This window comes from Chamaea fasciata, unplaced genomic scaffold (genome assembly GCF_029207755.1).
Source record: "Chamaea fasciata isolate MVZ Bird 193981 ecotype frontalis unplaced genomic scaffold, bChaFas1.0.hap1 SCAF_6, whole genome shotgun sequence".
NCBI classification, from domain to species: Eukaryota; Metazoa; Chordata; class Aves; order Passeriformes; family Sylviidae; genus Chamaea; species Chamaea fasciata.
In genome coordinates this window covers 52,542,574-52,560,557 of record NW_027094091.1, presented here as the reverse complement: position 1 = coordinate 52,560,557, position 17,984 = coordinate 52,542,574, and the positions used below count along the sequence as shown (strand labels likewise).

General features: G+C 37.3%; 1 protein-coding gene across 6 annotated transcripts in view; it reads left to right on the top strand.

Moving 5' to 3' along the window:
• CCSER1 (coiled-coil serine rich protein 1) overlaps window positions 1-17,984 on the top strand; it is a 628,091-nt gene that overhangs the window by 429,006 nt on the left and 181,101 nt on the right. Inside the window, exon 11 of one of the 6 annotated variants that reach the window (XM_066186377.1) lies at window positions 4,099-4,710. The exons of the other annotated variants lie outside the window; for them this stretch is intronic. Coding sequence (XP_066042474.1) covers window positions 4,099-4,161 — 63 coding nt within the window. The 3' untranslated portion in view covers window positions 4,162-4,710. Of the gene's footprint in view, window positions 1-4,098; window positions 4,711-17,984 lie in introns of those variants that run through there. 6 annotated transcript variants of the gene reach the window in all.

Here is a 17,984-nt window from a genome sequence, read left to right as displayed (position 1 = left end):
ACACACTCTGGAGTTTTGCTGAGTTGGAATTGGAAGCACTAAACTATCCATCCTCAGGCAGGAATGGAAATTTATAGCAGAGCTAGAAATGGAGCCATAATACTTTAGAATGTTATCTTGGCTCTTAAGAGATAACCATCATCCCTCCCATTTACTTTATTTATGGTTAACCAAGATGTATTAGCCAAAGAAGAGAAAATACGTACTTCCAAATTTTTTTTCAGTCACTGTGTGTTTTTATCTTCCACTTGCATACTGTGAGCTTCTCTCCCCAAAACATAGTTAGATTTTGGACTATCTAGCTTTGACTATATCATACTTTTCTAACTGCACCAGTAGTAGATTATTTGGGATTTTCCAGTGAAGAAATTTCATTAATTATGTGTACTTTTCATACTGTATGTATTATCTTCAATGTATTGAAATAGTTGTAGTTGCTTAAACACTCACAATAAAACCACTGTGTCTTTCTGACCTTACAGTCCATAACCCTAAAGCCTTGCTAGCATGATATCCTGGGATTACAGGGCTTCAGATTCTATAGCTGGCTTTTAAAAAATTCAAGTAGTTGTAAAACAAAGACCAGCAAGAACCAGCCACAAATATACTGACTGGTCAATATTTTTTTTTTTTTTTTATTTTGCCTTGGTTGTACCCGACTTTGTAAGAATTTAAAACTTTGTAAGTACTTCCTGACTTAATACCCATCATAAAGTTCTAAAGGCCATTAAACAGATTTAAGCTCTCCTATTCTGAAGTGAGAAGCCATGTTTTTGCACACCATTAGCTGGAAGGTATGTGTAATAAAAAGAACAGTTTATGGGGCAATAATGATGAAAGTCAAAGATACTTATTTTAGCTTCTTGGAGGAAGTGTTCAAGCATGTGTTTGGCTTGTACCTGGAGCCCAGCTTGTGTGAACCTGATCTCAGATCAGCCTCCCTTCCCCGTGCTTTTGATGTTCCTACAACTTCCTTGTCACGCCTTTTCCATGGGTGGGTTTGTCACCACAATAAATCCTACCCACGCCCTGCATAGATGTAGGACTTAGTGCAATTCTTGACATCACCTTTAGTGAACTGGTAAGTTATCCAGTGGTACAGGGCTGCAGTGCTGTCTTTTAGTGCAGTGCATCCAAACAGTGCTCTTTTATAATAAAAATCCCTACAATTGCATTTTCACACGTGTCCTTTTAACCAACTGTGAAATGGCAGTGGTGCATCAAGCACAAGAACTCATGCAAGTAACATTCCTTCAGCATGGTTTGGGAAAAGGGTCTTTATTTCATTGCATTGTGTCCCATTTCATGAATAGATGTCAAAGAAAAAGGCAGAATAGAATACAAGCTAACCTCTAGAGAAGGATTTGAAAATGAACAGAAAGGATTTTTGGTTTGATTTTTGTTGGGAGGAGAAAAAAAGTGTTTCTTTTTCTATTTCCATTTGAGCTACACATTTTTTAGCAACTACTAATAGTTTTTAAAAAATTCACCACACGCAGGCAAGGCTTATAAATATTATTTATTTATCTCGCTATTTATTTATATTATTTGCACTGCAGAAACCACATTTGGTACTGCAACAGAATAAAATCCTTTTTCTTTTTTTTCGTATTCTTTGTGCATGTTATAGTTCTCTGATTATTTATATGTGCTCAGCAAATGGACGCAGAAAGCACCAGTTCTGGTGAGTGTAATGGGGATTGTCTCCCAAAAGATGTGATATTGAAATTATCAACTTTGGATAGATAAGAATTTGGTCTAGGAGGAATGAATTTAAAGTAGCACTGCCACTCATTTAATCATCTTTAATACACATTTTAATTTGTTAGAAACAATTATTAGCTTAAGCAGTAGGAAGATTAAGATGCAGGTAATAGCAACTCAGGGCAAGGCTTTCTTTACAGTTACTCTGGAACAGAAAAAAATGATATGCAGTACTTTTAAAAGTAGGGAGACTTAATTACTTGAATTGAAGACCTTGGAACAAAAGGAACGATCAGATGATTAATATGTTTTGCAGGAAGAAAAACAGTAACAAAAACATTTTTTTGCATGACTCAGTTCAATTTGAAATTTATTGATGAGTGAGATTAAAAGAGGTATTTATTCTTTCTATTTGGTTTTGGCAGCTTTTTTTTTTCCCCTGGGTCTGATAATGCTAGCAGATAAACACTCTATCCAGTGCTCCTTTTTACCTCGCTATACATACTGCAATGTTGTTATAACTTAATGTGGTTGTTGGGTGGCAGGATGTTTATAAAATTTATGTTTGAGCTATAAACATGGAGAAATAATATACAAGTAGTGACAATGGAGAAGGACTGAATTTTCCAATCGTGAGCAGAAGAGTGATAATTAAAAACCCTGAACAGGGAAAGAACTGAAGAGCAGGAGGTCACAGATAAATCTGTGTGACTCTGTTGTAGGCAGCAATGCAGTGCCAGCCTCTGACAGGCTCCGCTCCTATCTGCAGGGCAAGGACAAGGACAGAAGAGTATGAGGAACCATAAAACTGTCCTTCACTTGAAGGGATGTGAAGGAGGTTTCTAATTTTTTTTAATTACGTTAAGCTTTCCAATATGGGATTTTTTACCCTGTCATCGTTGTTCAGATTTGGCCTGTCTGTCCCCTAGTGCCATCTTGTTTCTTTGAAGGGGGTGTGTGGGTGTATATGTGCACATGTGAGCATCTAAATATTACTTGTGTCACAATTACTGTGTGTTTGTAAAGGACTATATCCCCTGGAGCTGAAAATTATGGTTTAGAAGATAAATTATGCAGTAATTTAATTTCGAACCTGCTACAAAATAAATTGGCACAGAATAGTCGTGAGCTTAGCAAACATTATTTTTATTCTCCAAGATGCAATACAACATAGAAATAAAAATAAACCTCAGTCTCTAAAAGGGAACTTTTCACAGGCTGGTACTTGTCAGCCTTGTTCTGCTTGAAGACGGCAGCATAAACAGTTGTGTAAACATCATTTTGCAAAACACACTGTACTTCTGCATCTTAGTTATCCCCATTTGAGGGCTGAAGCCTAAAGTCTGTACACAATTGGTGTGATCACATTAACTTAATGTTCTTATTAAATAATGCTTTCTGAAAATGATGTATTCCGTGGCCTGTCATTGGATTGAGTTGACTGTTGACACAACTAAGTAAAGGAACGTTTGTAGCCCAGGTACTACAGTTTAGGAAAGTATTGAAGTATTAATTTGAGTGACTTGATGAATCCTTTCATAGTCCCATTCTTAAACAAGGCAAGGTTGAAGACATGTTTTTTTACATGGAAAAATTCTTGCATTTATTCAAATTCTTGCAGGTTCCGTTCAAGTACAAGTTGATTTTTTTTTTCCAGTATTTTAAAGATATTTTTTCAATTCTTATAGTTTATAGGTCTGGGGGAGGAAATCAGTTGTTAGAAGTATCTCCAAATTATGTCAAAGAAAAGATAGAAGGGATTTCCAAAACTAAGGTTTAGATAAAAGGAAATTTGTGAATATGTACAGACAAATATTATTACAAATGGTTAAATAGTGGCAGAGATAAAGTAAATTACTTATCCTAGATCAATGACAGATGAAGAGAGTTCTTCATTTCTAATAAATACTTATCTTTAGCCTATGGATCTTGTGGCATTCTGTAATTCTCATCCTATAATCAGAATTGTCATTCATAAGCTTGTAATGAAAGCTTAATCAAAGTTATAAACATTTCATTTAATCTGATTGAGAAATCAGAATTCTTTAGAAAAAGTAGATCTGTAATAAATTACTAATGAGGTTGGCAGTGAATCAGATTACTACTTTGAGAACAAAGTCCATACTGAGAGCTCTACAAAAAGAGCATGAAAAAGAAATATTTAGCTATGTAACTGTAATTCAAGTAGCTTCCACATTTACTTTGATTTTTTTTGATAACCTACATTCAACCTTTTCATGAATGATTGTTTATTGTATAGCTTAAGTATTTTTTAAGGTTTTTTTGACTCATTAAAAATGCAATTTCTTTTGTGCCAAGCTTAATAATCAATTGTGGTATAAGACAGAAACAATTTGAAATAAAAAGTAAAAGATTTTTTGTCTTTTTTTTCAGAGCCCAACTGTGCAGAAGAGGGTAACCCCAGCAGCGTTACTCGATTTTCTTAAGTGCAGATAAATCTCTTGTCAGATCATGTACCTATTCATGAACCATAGATATTTTAGTGTAGAATACTACCTCCTTTATATATTTTCTACCCTCTCTTCTTTGTTTGAAATTAAAATGCTGCTATAACATAACAAAATGCCATCTCTCATACCACTGTCCCACAAGAAATTTTGTCTCTTTGAAATAACAGTGGTGTGAAGCAAATGAAACACTAGCTTAACTTTTAAATGTTAGTCAGAGCCACCTGCTAAAGAAAGACTGATATATGTGTTAGTGAGAGAATTTCATTAAACTTCCTTTTTGACGCAGTCATCAATTTTAAGAAATCTTCCTTTTCCTCTCAATTAAATGAGGTCTCATTTTTGGGGAATATGCAGTACTTTATGTCGATGTCTTTGGCTGTGTCTTCAGTTTCTGGAAAAAAAATTGTAATGAATGGATCTCATAATAATTCTTTAAATATTTTGTGTATCAGTGGATATCTGTAATAGAAAAGGAGTACAGAGCTGAGGCAGCATCTTGGGATCTCATTTCAATCAATAGTTTTTTGTGTTTGCATCTGCAATGTGTTCTTTTATGAAGCTGATGATGGTGTTTGATTTTCCAGTGGGTTTTTGTTGGGAAATTTGCCCCAGGAAGGTCATGAGGCTAAAGCACACCTGTATTACAAATGCATACGGTGAGTCAGGAATACACAATTATTCTCGAAAGCCTAGTCTCCTGAGTGGAAGGTATTTCATGTAGAGGTTTATAAAATAAAGTAGGGTAGTTCACTTATGGATTGATGGAGGATTTTTTTAATCAGTTCTGTCAGGTTAAATTGTTTGGGGTTTTTTTGTCAGAGAATCAGTCAAATGAATATTGTCTTACAGTGATGTTCTCAAGAGAGAGCACTGTTCCAGATACTTCATCACGGAACTCAGCAGTGGATTAGAAGCAGTATTTCTTCTGTTTTATCTATTGCATTTTGAGTTAAGGAAATCATATGTGCCAAATCAGGGGAGAGAGGAGTTTCAAATCCAGCAATGGGTGAAACATTTATTGTGTTAGATGCTAATTGCATTGGCATCAGAGCAAGAAGAGCCTTGGTGGGAACATTAGTATGGTGTCACGCTGAAGTGAGAATGACTTGTGTTGCTGACTTGTGTTGTTGATGCCTCTAAATACAAGAATAAATTTGGATGATAATTCTGATTTTTTGAGGTCTGATTTTTTATTTTCTGTACTGTATTTTGTTCTTTGCCCTATGCAAACACATTTTAAGATACTATCTCTTTGCCCGTGAAAGAAATATCAATGAGAGAATGTATAAAACAATGAGAACTAGGAATTCAAATTCTTGTTGAAGGATCTATTAATGTGACTCAGGATTTCATTGCACGCTTTAAATTAATGATAGATTATTGACATTATATGACATTAATCTGTCAATGTTTGGTCATTGTCCTAGTACTAAACAAAGGTATATCTGTTGGTTAGTTTAAAATTGCATTTAACAATTGGAGCTGCTGATTTCTTTCAGAAGATCGCAGGAGGGTACCTTTCAGGTGTGTTTCCAGTTATCCCTAAAAGCCCGGTGAAGGAATTTGTCTTTCAGCATTCTAGAGTCATCTAAGTAGTTTTCAATGTTAAGGTCCATGTTACTAACTTTTTCTTGATGTTCTTGTGGCTTCTCAGTGGACAGTTTCCGAAGGGTCCTTTGAGACAATATTGAGATAGTTTGCACATTCTCCCAGAGGTAGTTAATGATGTGGATCCCCAGAGCAGGCACTATGGTGTTAGTTTGGGAAAGGATAGGTTGAAAGGGAGTGTGGAGAAATAGGATTAAGACAAATAGCAGTGGGAGGCTATGTGATAAGGAAGTAACAGTGAGGACTGGGTAGTTCTCTACCTTGTCTTCAAAATCTGCAGTCTAATACAGGGCCAGCTGCAAGTTGTTTGTATTCCCACCTTCCAGGAGAAGGGAAAACAGGGAGATGTTCCTACACCCCCACCCCTCCCTGGGCTGTTATGGAGCCAGGGTGGAGGATTTGGGTTTGTCCACTTGCTGCTCAGGCCCTGTGGGGAGGTGTGGGCCCGGGAGCAGCTTTGATGTGCAATGTAAGGTACAGCGACCAGCTGTGGTGTGCAGCGTAAGAGACAATGTGTCACCAAAGCCTGGCCTGATAGAGCGAGGGATGCTCTATATTTACCTTCTGATTTCTTATGTGGAGCTTTTCTGCACCCCTAAGTGGTGGGTTGGGTTTTTCTGGAACCAAGAAGCTGTATGTAGGAATATGTTTTTAACAGTCTTTACAAACTTTGTAAACGAAAAATTTAGGGGTGTAGGAGACAATTTTTTTTTTTTTTAAGAGTTGCAAGCATCTGACTCAATGGAACAGTTTTTCTCGTATTTTTGTTAATGGATGAAAAACCAGAATGGCGTAATAGTGGGGCAATAATGTATAAAATTATGAGCAGTAGACTATTGCAATCCTCTTGCAGAAGGAGGAGAAGGCTAGAACTGAAGAGGTCCCCTGTCATTATGCAATAAATCCCTAGGTATGGGAGTTGCCATGGGCTGCAATAACTGTGTTTTGACAATGACATGCTGCCAGGTGTTCCATTTTCATTGTTTTCGTAGGAGAAAAATAAATTCTGTGGGTCTATCACAAATGAAGCAGAACTGATGGTGCCAGCATAAAATTTCTGTTTAGAAAAATAAATCCCAGCTGCTGTGTAACTAAGGGTTAGGTAATTTGCTTCACTACAGAGGAAAAATACCACAGGTTGAAAACGTTTGGCTTTTTTCTATTAAAAGTTTGTTGCATCTGCTCACTTACAACAGAGAAATTCATCTAAGTTGGTGAATGCAAACAGATTTAGGTAATTTAAAAGTAAATTTAAGATAAAATACGTGTATCTACTTAAAATAGGTACTTAATACAGTATTTTAACTGTGTAAGATGTGTATTTTTTTCTGCGTCAACTGTTGTTCCTTAGAACAACTGAATGTTTGTTTTGTTCCCTAATTTTTCTGTGAATCTACAATCTTACTTGCAGTAAGCTTTATATAGCAATAATCCATGTAATTTATTTTATTTTTTTAAATGCATACCAGAAAATTAATACTAAAACATAAACAGTTATTGAATGCATCATTATAGTACAATGGCATGCATATTCCTAGTGATATTGTATTTTATTTTTCATGGATTTTCATGAAATACTGTGAAAGGGAACATCACTCCCTGTAGTTTACATCAGTTCCATGCTGTTGTGATTTCTTCAACTTTGTTGAAGACCTATGAGCCTATAGCTCTTACTACTGTGAGGTTTTTCGGGGTTTTTTACACAGCGTGCTATTCTAATAGTTTATGATGCAGAAATCCTGGAAATTTCATTTAATTGCTGGTTTATGAGGCTGGGATGCATGGGAGACAAAGCACACTGATAACAAGTTGCATGTGCAACTTTACATGTGTGCACTTACTACTGATCCCTGGGAGAGCATTTCAGACACCTGCTGAGCTCTGATCCTGTCCCTTTGAATATCTCTTTCATTTTTATCTCCCTCCTGTGTGTTGCAGAATCTACCCAAACCAAACTCTGCCAAGTAGTTGCATCTAAGCAAGGGCCATCAAGCTGGCAAAATCTGACCCTGTCCCATCAGACTCTTTAGAAGAGGAAGAGTGGTCTTTGCAAAGAGCTTCATTTTAGGACCTTGGGAATGAATGGCTGCATAAAAATGATTGTTTGCTTTTATTTGTATGAAAGCTTTTTGTGCAGCTGTAGCACGACCTTATGAAGATTAAAAGCGCTGTAGTTTTTATGTCATCTCTAAAGCAAGATCACATCACAGCTCAGTGGTCAGATCTGTTGTTTCATTTACCCAAAAGCAGCTAAATTTCGTGGAGATGAAAGGCTTCCTATCAAAAGAAGTGTTGCTTCAAGGCCTAATTTTTGGTTATTGCAGGTTTTTTGCTGACATGGGCCTGAAGTGTTGTTTACCTAGGCCTTCTAGGACCTGTTTTGTCCCTTAGCACTGATGATCTAAAGGGGCGCGGAGCAAATAAAGCTGTTCTGGCTTTCTGCTGGGGGTTTTAGTCTTGTGGGGCTGGCAAGATAGCAATGGCAAGATGAAATTGCTAGGAATCACATCCCTGCTCAGATGAGCTCCCTGTCGTTGTTGAGGAGCAGGAGCCAGACACTTCACAGCCACTGTCACCACCTGTAGCTGCCTCCCCCTGCCTCCCCCTCAGAAACTTCTGAGAAGAGGTGGGCAATGCTCCCACCTGCATTGTGATTTTTGTGGGTCATACAATGTTTCCACCATGAGCAGTAGGCAGAATATCTCCTCTTGATTGTTGTTAATTGTCTGACTTTAACAAGGATTTTAATAAAAGATTTTGATTGGAATTATGGTCCCCTAATACCACTTTTATTTAAATTTATTACAATAGTTGCCATGTGATTAATAAAATGTTAGTGCATTCATTGAAATCACCACTCTGCTATCACACAGTGTGGTAGTTAAACACAGTAAATGCTTCTAATTAGTTAGTAATTGAATAATGTGCATTAATTTTTTTTATATCACCCATAGGACGTTTAATTGTATTGTTGGCTATTAGCTGCTGTGAAATATATGGGAAGGGTTAAGTTGTACAATTTTCATAATTCAGACCTTTCATTACCTCCCAGCTCCAAACATCAGAATGAAATATTTTTATTTCCTAAACTTACCTAAACATGAATTAAAATTCAAATTTTTACTCCCTAGAATACCTTTTCTGCAGTTCAAAACCACACATTTATAATTGGAAGCATGAGGAGGTATAGGAAATGGACTTAAGTAGGATGAGTTTGTCATGGGTAGAATGCCATCTGTTGATAAATGCAACAGTCAACACTGTATAGTAAAGAACTTTTCTATCACATCATCATTATTTTTGTGTGTTTTGCACTCTTTTCCTCCCTCCCCTGAGCCAGTTTGCTTCTTGTTACGTGTGTAATTTAAGAGAAGTTTGCGCTATCAAATTTCATTAAGCTTCTGGATCCAGATGGAGTACCTGAAAGGAGGGAGTGCTGGGGTTTTCTTTTAGAGGGGCTTTGTTTTGTATCCAAAGAATTAAAAATTTTTGTATTAAATGTAAGAGAAAGATTTTAATTTAATCATATCAATATCATAATAATAGCAGGAAAGGAATTTTTTTTTTTTTTTTTTTTTTTTTTTTTTACTATTTGTCCTTTTGCCTTTTTCATTATCTTCCAGATAAAAGAAAAAATTAGGACATCTGGTCTCTGTGAGAATCCCCAGTTAGTGGTTTCCAGCTTGGTGATACATCAAAGCAGTTCTACTTCACTAACTCAAATTTTTCATAAGCAAATATTTTAAGAATATTTAAAAAAGACCAATATTAACACCAAAAAAAATAAAATAAGAAAGGAGTAACTTGATAGCTATTATGATACTTTCTTGATTTGAAAAGGGGAGTAAAAGTTGAGAATAGAGGAAAGAAATTTTGAATTACTTAAAAAAAAAAAGGAAGGTACTGAGTGGAGTCAGGGTGGAAGGAACCTGTTCACATGCTGAGTGTCAGTTGTATGGGAGAGAAATGTCTTCCAAGAGTTTTTTTTTTCAAATTACCAGCTGTGTGATTTGAAATGCTGGGTTCAGCTTTACATCTGAAATAGATGCTAGCAGGCAAACCAGCAAAGAGTAGGTTCTGAAGAACATTTTCCAGCCTCTGGCACCGTTTGTAGGCAAATATGTGGTTTTTAAAGACCCTTTTTCCCCTCTGCAGACTCAGTGGCTGACAAAATCTAGGCAACCACTCCCAGGTCCCACAGGTTATTTCTAAGATGGAAAGATCAGCTGGTGGATTGTTTGTTCTTATTATCACCAGTCCTCCAACTTTTGTGTTTATTATTGAAATATACTCAGTTCAGGACTGGTGTCATTAAAAAAACTGCCTTCAGAACTCAGAGTCTGAGATACAGGGACGAGATCTCACTTCCAGCTGAGCCATGATTTCAGAAACACAGAAAAGCTGTGTTTCTTCTTGGCTATAAAAGACTACTGAGAATACTGATCAAAAACCACAAACAAATGAGCAAACACACCAAAGATCTGATGATGGGAGAATCTTACCACTCTCCTACTTTTTAGGCAAGTAAAAGTTTTTTAAAGATGCTTTTAAAATATGTCTCTTTATGTTAACATTTCTTCAAAGTGATCTTTGAAAATACTTGTTGTGGACCTCTACAGAATATTTAATGAGAAAATTGCACACACACCCCCAATTCTCTTTTGTTTACAGCCAAAATTAATTTCTGAGATTAATTGTTTTTTTTTCCTTTATTCTCACCCCAATTCACTTCTGAAAGGTTTTTCTTTCTCATCGCAGTGCTTTTAATTGGAATATAAAGGCATAAAAAGGTAAAAACTTAGCTGAAAAACTTTTCTTCAAGTGATTCCAAGTCAGGCACATTGCAGAAGTGTGGGTTGTTGAGTTTTGGGGGTTTGTTTTGTTCTTTTTTTTTGCTATAGTTTTCTATATCATATTCCTTCTGCAGCCCCCACCTACCTTAGAAAGAACTAATTATTTGAAGGTTTAAAGACTGCTGCTGCCAAATGGTCTCACAGTTAGTGACCGGATATAGAAATGAAACAGAACACTGAACCTTGGGGATTCACCTGGCCTCCTTTGCAAGCCAGGTTGGTTCCTACAGTGTTGAATAACAATTAAAGGAGTTCAACTTTGAAAGTGACTCTTCAGATGTCAAACTGCAAAGCAAGTTTCACTTTCTTGGCATAGAAAAAGAAAATAACACAAAACAGAAAAAGCAGGGCAAAAATATTAGTACATGGGGTGATGTTTAAAAGTTTTATCACTATATGCACAATGTTTTCTTATTTTTTAAGAGATGTTGGTAGTTAATATTTGTGTGTTATAATTTCCCTAGAGCCATGATCATACAGCTGTGTGTGTGTCTGCATAATCCATATCTGTCAGAAGGGTTCCAAGACGAGAACCTTGTTTTTGCCGTTGTAAACATGTAGTATGGAGATTGCCTTTGAAACACAGGTCATTGGCATTTATACATCAATGTAATAAATGCAAGTGTCTCCTTTTATATTCAATCCAAAGATGTCAAACCATTCTTATATCCTTGGCTATGCAATCCCTAACTCAAAATTCACATTCATATTTGAAGATCTCAAAGATCCAGGAAACCAAGTATCTGTGCACCTTCCTGCTTCAGGAGCTGGGACTGCTCCAAAGCAGACCCTCTGTTGAAGCAGTTGTAGAGAATTTGTGGATTTTCAGACTAGATCCAAGGATGATTTTTTTTTTTACAGTAAGGGTTTTGAAAGCCTGGAACAGGTTGCCCAGAGAAGTGTTAAGTGCCTAATCCCTGGAAACATTCAAGGTTGTGTTGGTCAGGGCTCTAAGCAGCTTGATCTGCTTGAAGACTTTCCTGCTTGCTGCAGGAGGTGTCTGTAAAAGGTGCCTTTCAGTCCAAACTTTTCTGTGGTTCTGTCACTACAGCCATTGAGACACATGCCTGGGAGAGGAAATGAGGGATGTGGTTTATGCTTTAATGCATTTCAGGTGCGTTGAGCAGCCACTGGAGCAGGATCAGGGTCTCGTGTCTCTGCACAGTGCATCCGCGGTGTTCCTGTTCTCTATAAAGTCAAATAGCTTCAGTGGGAAAGATTAAAGCCTCCCACTCCACAATAGGGGACAGCTGGTTAATTAGAGCACCCTGCTGGGAGAATCGAATCTCCCGAGTCTGAATAGGGAAATCAAACTGTTTTCTCACATTCTGGGTGCCTGTTCTAGCAACTTAAATTTTAGTTATGAGTTCTTGGGGCTCAGGCTAATGCCTCCCAGTTTCCGCTGGCAGAACTGTTTTATTCAGCACCCTGCCTTTTGTGCATTCCATCCTGGTATTTGTCCTATTTCACATCCTCAGCAAAAAGCCTATAGGCTTACCCTGTTAAATTGTTGGCAACCACATACATCCTCAAAGGCCTTTTGAGCACTACTGTGATCTCTGATTTTACTGGGAGCAAAGTACTTAAACGTCTTCAGAAGTGAGGCCTTGTTTCATGAAAGGTGAGATTAATTTCAAATAGCTGAGCTTGTCTGTCCTGTGCAGCTTAAATGCAGCTTGCAGTCTATCCAGACCAGTCTGTTGACATTCTCCATGTTCTCCTTGGCACAGGATGTGACACTCTTCTTTTCTTTACCCTTGCTTTGCTCTACTTATTAAGACTCCAGATCTCACATTGTGCGTCAGCCTATGAAAGGGTGAAATAATCCGTTGGGAGTGTAATAAAATTTAAGTCCAGATTGGATTCAAAGTGCATAATGTTTGAGAATCTAATGTTTTTTCTTACTTATTTCTACTTATGTTCTGGAAACATCAATTGGATGAGATGTTCTTTGCAGGATTGGAGACATTTAGGATTGGGGCAGCAGTTAATGTAGGGTAGATAAGGTTGTTGCACATACTACTGAGACCAAAATTGTTAAGCACTGCATATTGTCCACTTGGTTTAAATATTCAGAACTTTTCTGCTCTGTTTAAATATTCAGAACTTTTTCTAAAGCATTTAGACATATAGGTTCAACATACACGGAGGAGAGATAGCTAGGCTTGAGGGAGCTGCCATAAGAAGCTGTAAAGGTTTGCTGGGCAAAACCTGGCACTTAAGTAGCCCATTGTCCAAAGTGAGAAATCTTTTTAATAACTTTGAGAGACCTTTTCTACCTGACTGAAGTAATCTTGGCTGATGTTTGTCTGTCCACCTGCGTTGCTCCTTTCCTGCATCTCCACTTCAAAAAAGAAATATTACTTTAAGACAGGCTGTTACTATCCATGAGGGCCACTACTGATGCACACCCTGTTTGTTGCCTTTGAAACAAAGAGATTTGATGCCTAATGTTACTCTTTACGGCATGGTGCGTAGTTCACTGGGCAATATTACTCGCTCACAATTCCGGAAAGCTTCTCACTTCTGTAGAGCAAGTTGTGTTTTATTGCCTGCAGGCCAGACACTCCAACTCAAACCCTCAGTACAGAAGGGGTCAAAACTTGCAAGCTAAAAGGTTTATTGAATGAAATAAATTCCTGGCCAGGATCTTACAAAGTGAAAAGTTCTCATCTTCCTCTAGCTCTATACAGGCCAACAGAAATAGACCCAGACATCTTTAAAGGAAATCAGAGCTAAACAAAAATATTCCTTAATGTGTTTAATCCCAAATGATGAGTTAAGAGCTGTATTTTTTTATTATTATTATTATTTCTTGCTGTTGTTTTCGAAGTAAATGCTAATTAGAAGGCACTTAGGGATCCTGGTTCAGCCAGCAGATGCCAGGGGACAAGCACACACACCAAGTGCATTATATGTGTCTCACAGTATGAAATCTTTAGTATGATACAATAAGTAACAATTTAAAACCTCAACACACATCTGGTTTCTAGGGAGATCTGCTGAAGAAGATCACAGCCTTCTTCAGCAGTGCTATGATAAGATATGCAGAAAAGCATTGAAAACACTTTAATTTTAAGATTTCATACTGTGATGGCCCTTAAGTGCTTCTAGGGAATGGGCCTGAGGTGTTGTCTGGTACTCCACAAATACAGTTCTGTGTTTGAAGTATATCATCATGAAATTTGTACATAACTAGGAAATAAAGTAGAGGAATTAACAGAAAGATCAAGGCTGAACTTGATTTGGGAAAAATACTTCTAAGTGTTTTGTGCCACACTCTTTCTGGGTTTTGGTTTTTTGGGGCCTTTTTTTTTTTTTTTGTGGCATTTATTTATTAATTAATTTATTTATTCATTCCCCAGAAGGTTTGCATTTTAAATGAAAAATGGTCAGGCTGGAGTACGGACTGAATTTAAAGCCAAATATATAAGCTGTAAGTGCTGATTTAATAAACCGTTAGCCTATTCATCTTGTAAACATCTTTGGAGAAAAACTAATGAACTCATTCTGGACAAAATTGCTTGGTGAGAACATCACTGCTGAACACCAGCAGATAATTTGGTGCTCTGAGGCTGTGTCTACCCTGCAGGACAGATGCCTGCTGCTGTGCCACCCTTGTCCCCATTTGCCTGAGTGGAGAACCTCTTGCAGTGATTTGTAGCTCTCTTCGAGCCTGTGTGCCCTGCTTGCCTCCCATGGGAATGAGCTGTCAGACAGATGGTGTGTTCCTAATCCTGTCCTCCAAGGCCAGCAGCTTATGTGTGCTTCAGGGCCAAAAAAAAACCAAAACCCAACCCTTTGTGCTTTTCATATCATCTAGAGAGAAAGGGCACAAGATCTTATGTGGCTGAGCAAAACAAACGTATTGGAATCCATCCTGGTTTTGTACAGTAGCAGTAATGATCTTTTATACTTTGTATTTTTAACAGTTTGTGGATTGTTCACTTATATGACAAGAATAATATAGTTATTTTAACGATTTATGTCACAAAATGTCAATGACTTCAGAGATTTGTTACTATTAGAAAACTGTCAGGCCCTGCAAGATAAGAAGCGTGCTAACAGTCAGGTCCATGCTAGTTACAAGCAACAATATTTTTATTTTCTTCTGTATTTTGGGGGGAGTTCCTTCTGAATTATATGTCGTGTAGAAAGTAAGCAGAATTCTATATAGGACATGAATTACAGAACTTGTGAACAGGGAAGGGAGAGAGATGAAGAGAGCTCCTCCTGAAGTGAATAGTGATGACATGGTGAATTTTGGATTTAAAGGAATAGAGCAGACCAAAGAATAATGTTTAGCACAAAAGTTATTCATTATGCCATACGTGTTTTGATAGTTCCCAGTTGTTCCACAGATACAATTGATGGGAATAAGTGGTCGAATTTTGGTTTTAAATTACTGTAGATAAATGTCCTACTAGCAGACAAATTTAAGGATCCCTTAAAAAATAAATTCTGCACAACTTCATTCTAGTTTGAAAGTACTGGGCATAAATAAGGATAAAGGTCAATGTGCTCAAAACACAGCAGCTGAAGGGCAAGTGAGATTACCTTCGGGAGAATTCAGAGGCTGCTGTATAAGAGATCTGTGTAAATTAAGTATCCTCAGCATCTCTTGGGGGGAAAAAAACCCTCTAACCAAACACATTATCTAACCTTTTGATACCTAAATGTAGAGGTTTTGGTCAGTGGCAGATTTAGGAGGACTCTAAAGAGTTTCAGCTCTTGCTCATTGGTGCAGTGGAATTTATTTAGGCAACAAGAAGTAAAAACAACTGCATTTCATATGTTTGAACTTTTACTCAGACTTAGTATTTCATTTAGCCTTCAGCAATGATAACCACAGACATACCCTATGAAATGTTATTTGTGCCCATAGAGTACCATTAATTTTCTTTTAATCTTTCTCTGCCTCAGGAAATATTTCAATTGAATTTTGTTCTTCATGCAAGGAACCAAGAGTACCGAGAGCCAAACTTATTTCCTTTCATTTTCCCTTTATTTCCATATTTTTAATAGATTCATGGCCGTGATGCTAATACTGTAGCTATTGTAAAAACATGTTTAATTAAAAATATGTGTCTGTTGTGTCCATCTGCTAAATTCCCAACATCTTTCTAGAGTTTATTGAATCTCCTGTCATCAGATCTCAGTTTCACGGTTTGGTCTAGTGGCATTTTCCTGGCCAGGAATTTTGTCTTCTCTGCCCTTCCCATTGCTGCTGTCTCTCTTGCATGGTTTTACCCATCTTCTCAGACTTCCATGGATTCCTTATGCTGCACTCCCCATCTTTATTGGCCAAGAACTATCTCCTGTTCCCTTTTCAAATTTATCAAATTGTCCTAACCTTCTCTCCATCTTTTTTGTAATTTTATTTTATTACTTTTGCCTTCACCCCAGGTAGAGGAAAGCTGTTGTATTGGCAAGAACCTGCAGAAACGTGGGTGTCATTTGTGTGAGAGCTGGAGAGAGAAGGTATTTTATTCAATAGCAAATACTGAGCAACTCTGCATTTAGTACCCTATTTTACTCAGCATTCTGGTGGCATATTTCTCTTAGATGCATTGAAGCAGCTGTTTGACGCGGAATAATGCCACAGCAGAGCTTGACAACTTTTTTTTTAAGCAGGCTTTGGATGGGTAATGATTATAAAATCAGGATTTCTGCTGAAAGATAACACCTCTAGCAATCGCAACCCTGAGATACTGGTTCAGAATTAACTCAGAGGGAAGTGTACCATCTGTTGCTAAAACCTCACACTAAGAGCTCAGGCAATTTCTAGCTTAAAGGGAAAACGTGGACATGAACCTAGATAATTAAGGGAAGCAAAGAGAGGGATGGAAGCAAAAACTTTTAAATAGCTTCTGGTCCTCTGCTTGTGCCTGGTGCTGTCTGACTGTAGAGACAGCAGAGAGAATTGACACTGCAGAGAAAACAATCTGCACAGAAAGTTCTGTCAAATGCCCAGAGTAAACAAATGGGAAGCTAATATTGTTTCATTGCTATTTGATTTAGAATAACTGTACTGTATTATGTAAAGATTCTCCAGGCTCACTTAGGATGTTTAAATTATTATGGTTCCTTCAACGCTTGATAATCAGGACTAATTTCTGTGCCAAAATTGTATGTCCAGATAGCTTGTTTACTTCAAGTCTGCTTATCAGCCAAACCTAGCGAAAGCATCAAAATTTCTTGTTGGTGCTTCTTTACACGAATAGGTTATTTTATCTCTTAATTATTTAATTGAACGGTTTAGGTGACCTGGAAGACAAGCCAAAATGTTCTGTTGAGCTTTGTTTTCAGTTCTGCTAAGAGGGAAAAAAAGAATATCGGAAAAGGCAAAATAGGAGCTGAAGGCCTCATCTGCTTGAAATGAAATACAGTGCTCCAGCTTGCTTGCCCATGCCATATCTTCAGATAATGCAGTGATAAATCTCCCATAACTGTGGAACCTGGGTAAATGCAGATCTGACCTTTTGTTTACAGGGTATCAAGGGAAATCTTTATGAGACCACAGAAGTTATTCAAAAGGTTTAGAAACATTATGAGATGGCAGAATGTGTCCCCTGTGGATAATTCTGACAGCAAAGATCTGACACTGTTTCTCAATGAGCAGTGCCCTTTCTGTAGAGCTTTGAACAAGCCATTTGGTAGTGATGTTTGAGAAACATTTTTGGTTATGCGATTCAGAGGAAAACTGATCTTTGCTGTTATAATTAGGCGAGATTTTGATGTTGTTAAAATATTAACATAAAAATATTTCTTGGGTGTACAGATGTTGGGGCTGGTACAATGCAAGATAAAGTAGAAAAGATAACACTTTTGGTTTAGGAAGAAAATTAGTCATATTAAACTTTTATACTTCCTCTAATTTCTAGTGGTTATGATAGTTTATCTGCTTATAATTTAAAGTGGGAACTTAAACCCGCTTGATTAAAAGTCCAGATTGTGTTTTGTTACACAAAATGAATCTATTGATTAAATAAATACAGAACAAAAATGTTGTGAGCAGGAAAGGAGCCATGCTGCTGAATTCCAGATTAAAGTCCGTTCTGCTTCCTGGAAGGAACTGCCTTAAAGAACGGAATAGCAGCAGAAAGTTGGGTTTTTGAGTTAAAACACCACTTCTGGTTTTGGTTTGGTTTTGTTTTAAATTTAGGCATTTTCATAGCCTGTGATTTGGTTTCTGATCTGTGCAAAGGTGCATGTTATGAATACATCCACTAATTATCCCTCTGTGATGTTGGTTCTCCTGAAAGTGGAGAACAGTTGGACTCAGTGATCCACGAGGTCATTTCCAACCTTAACAATTCATAAACCCTTGTGTGTGGTGTGCACGTAC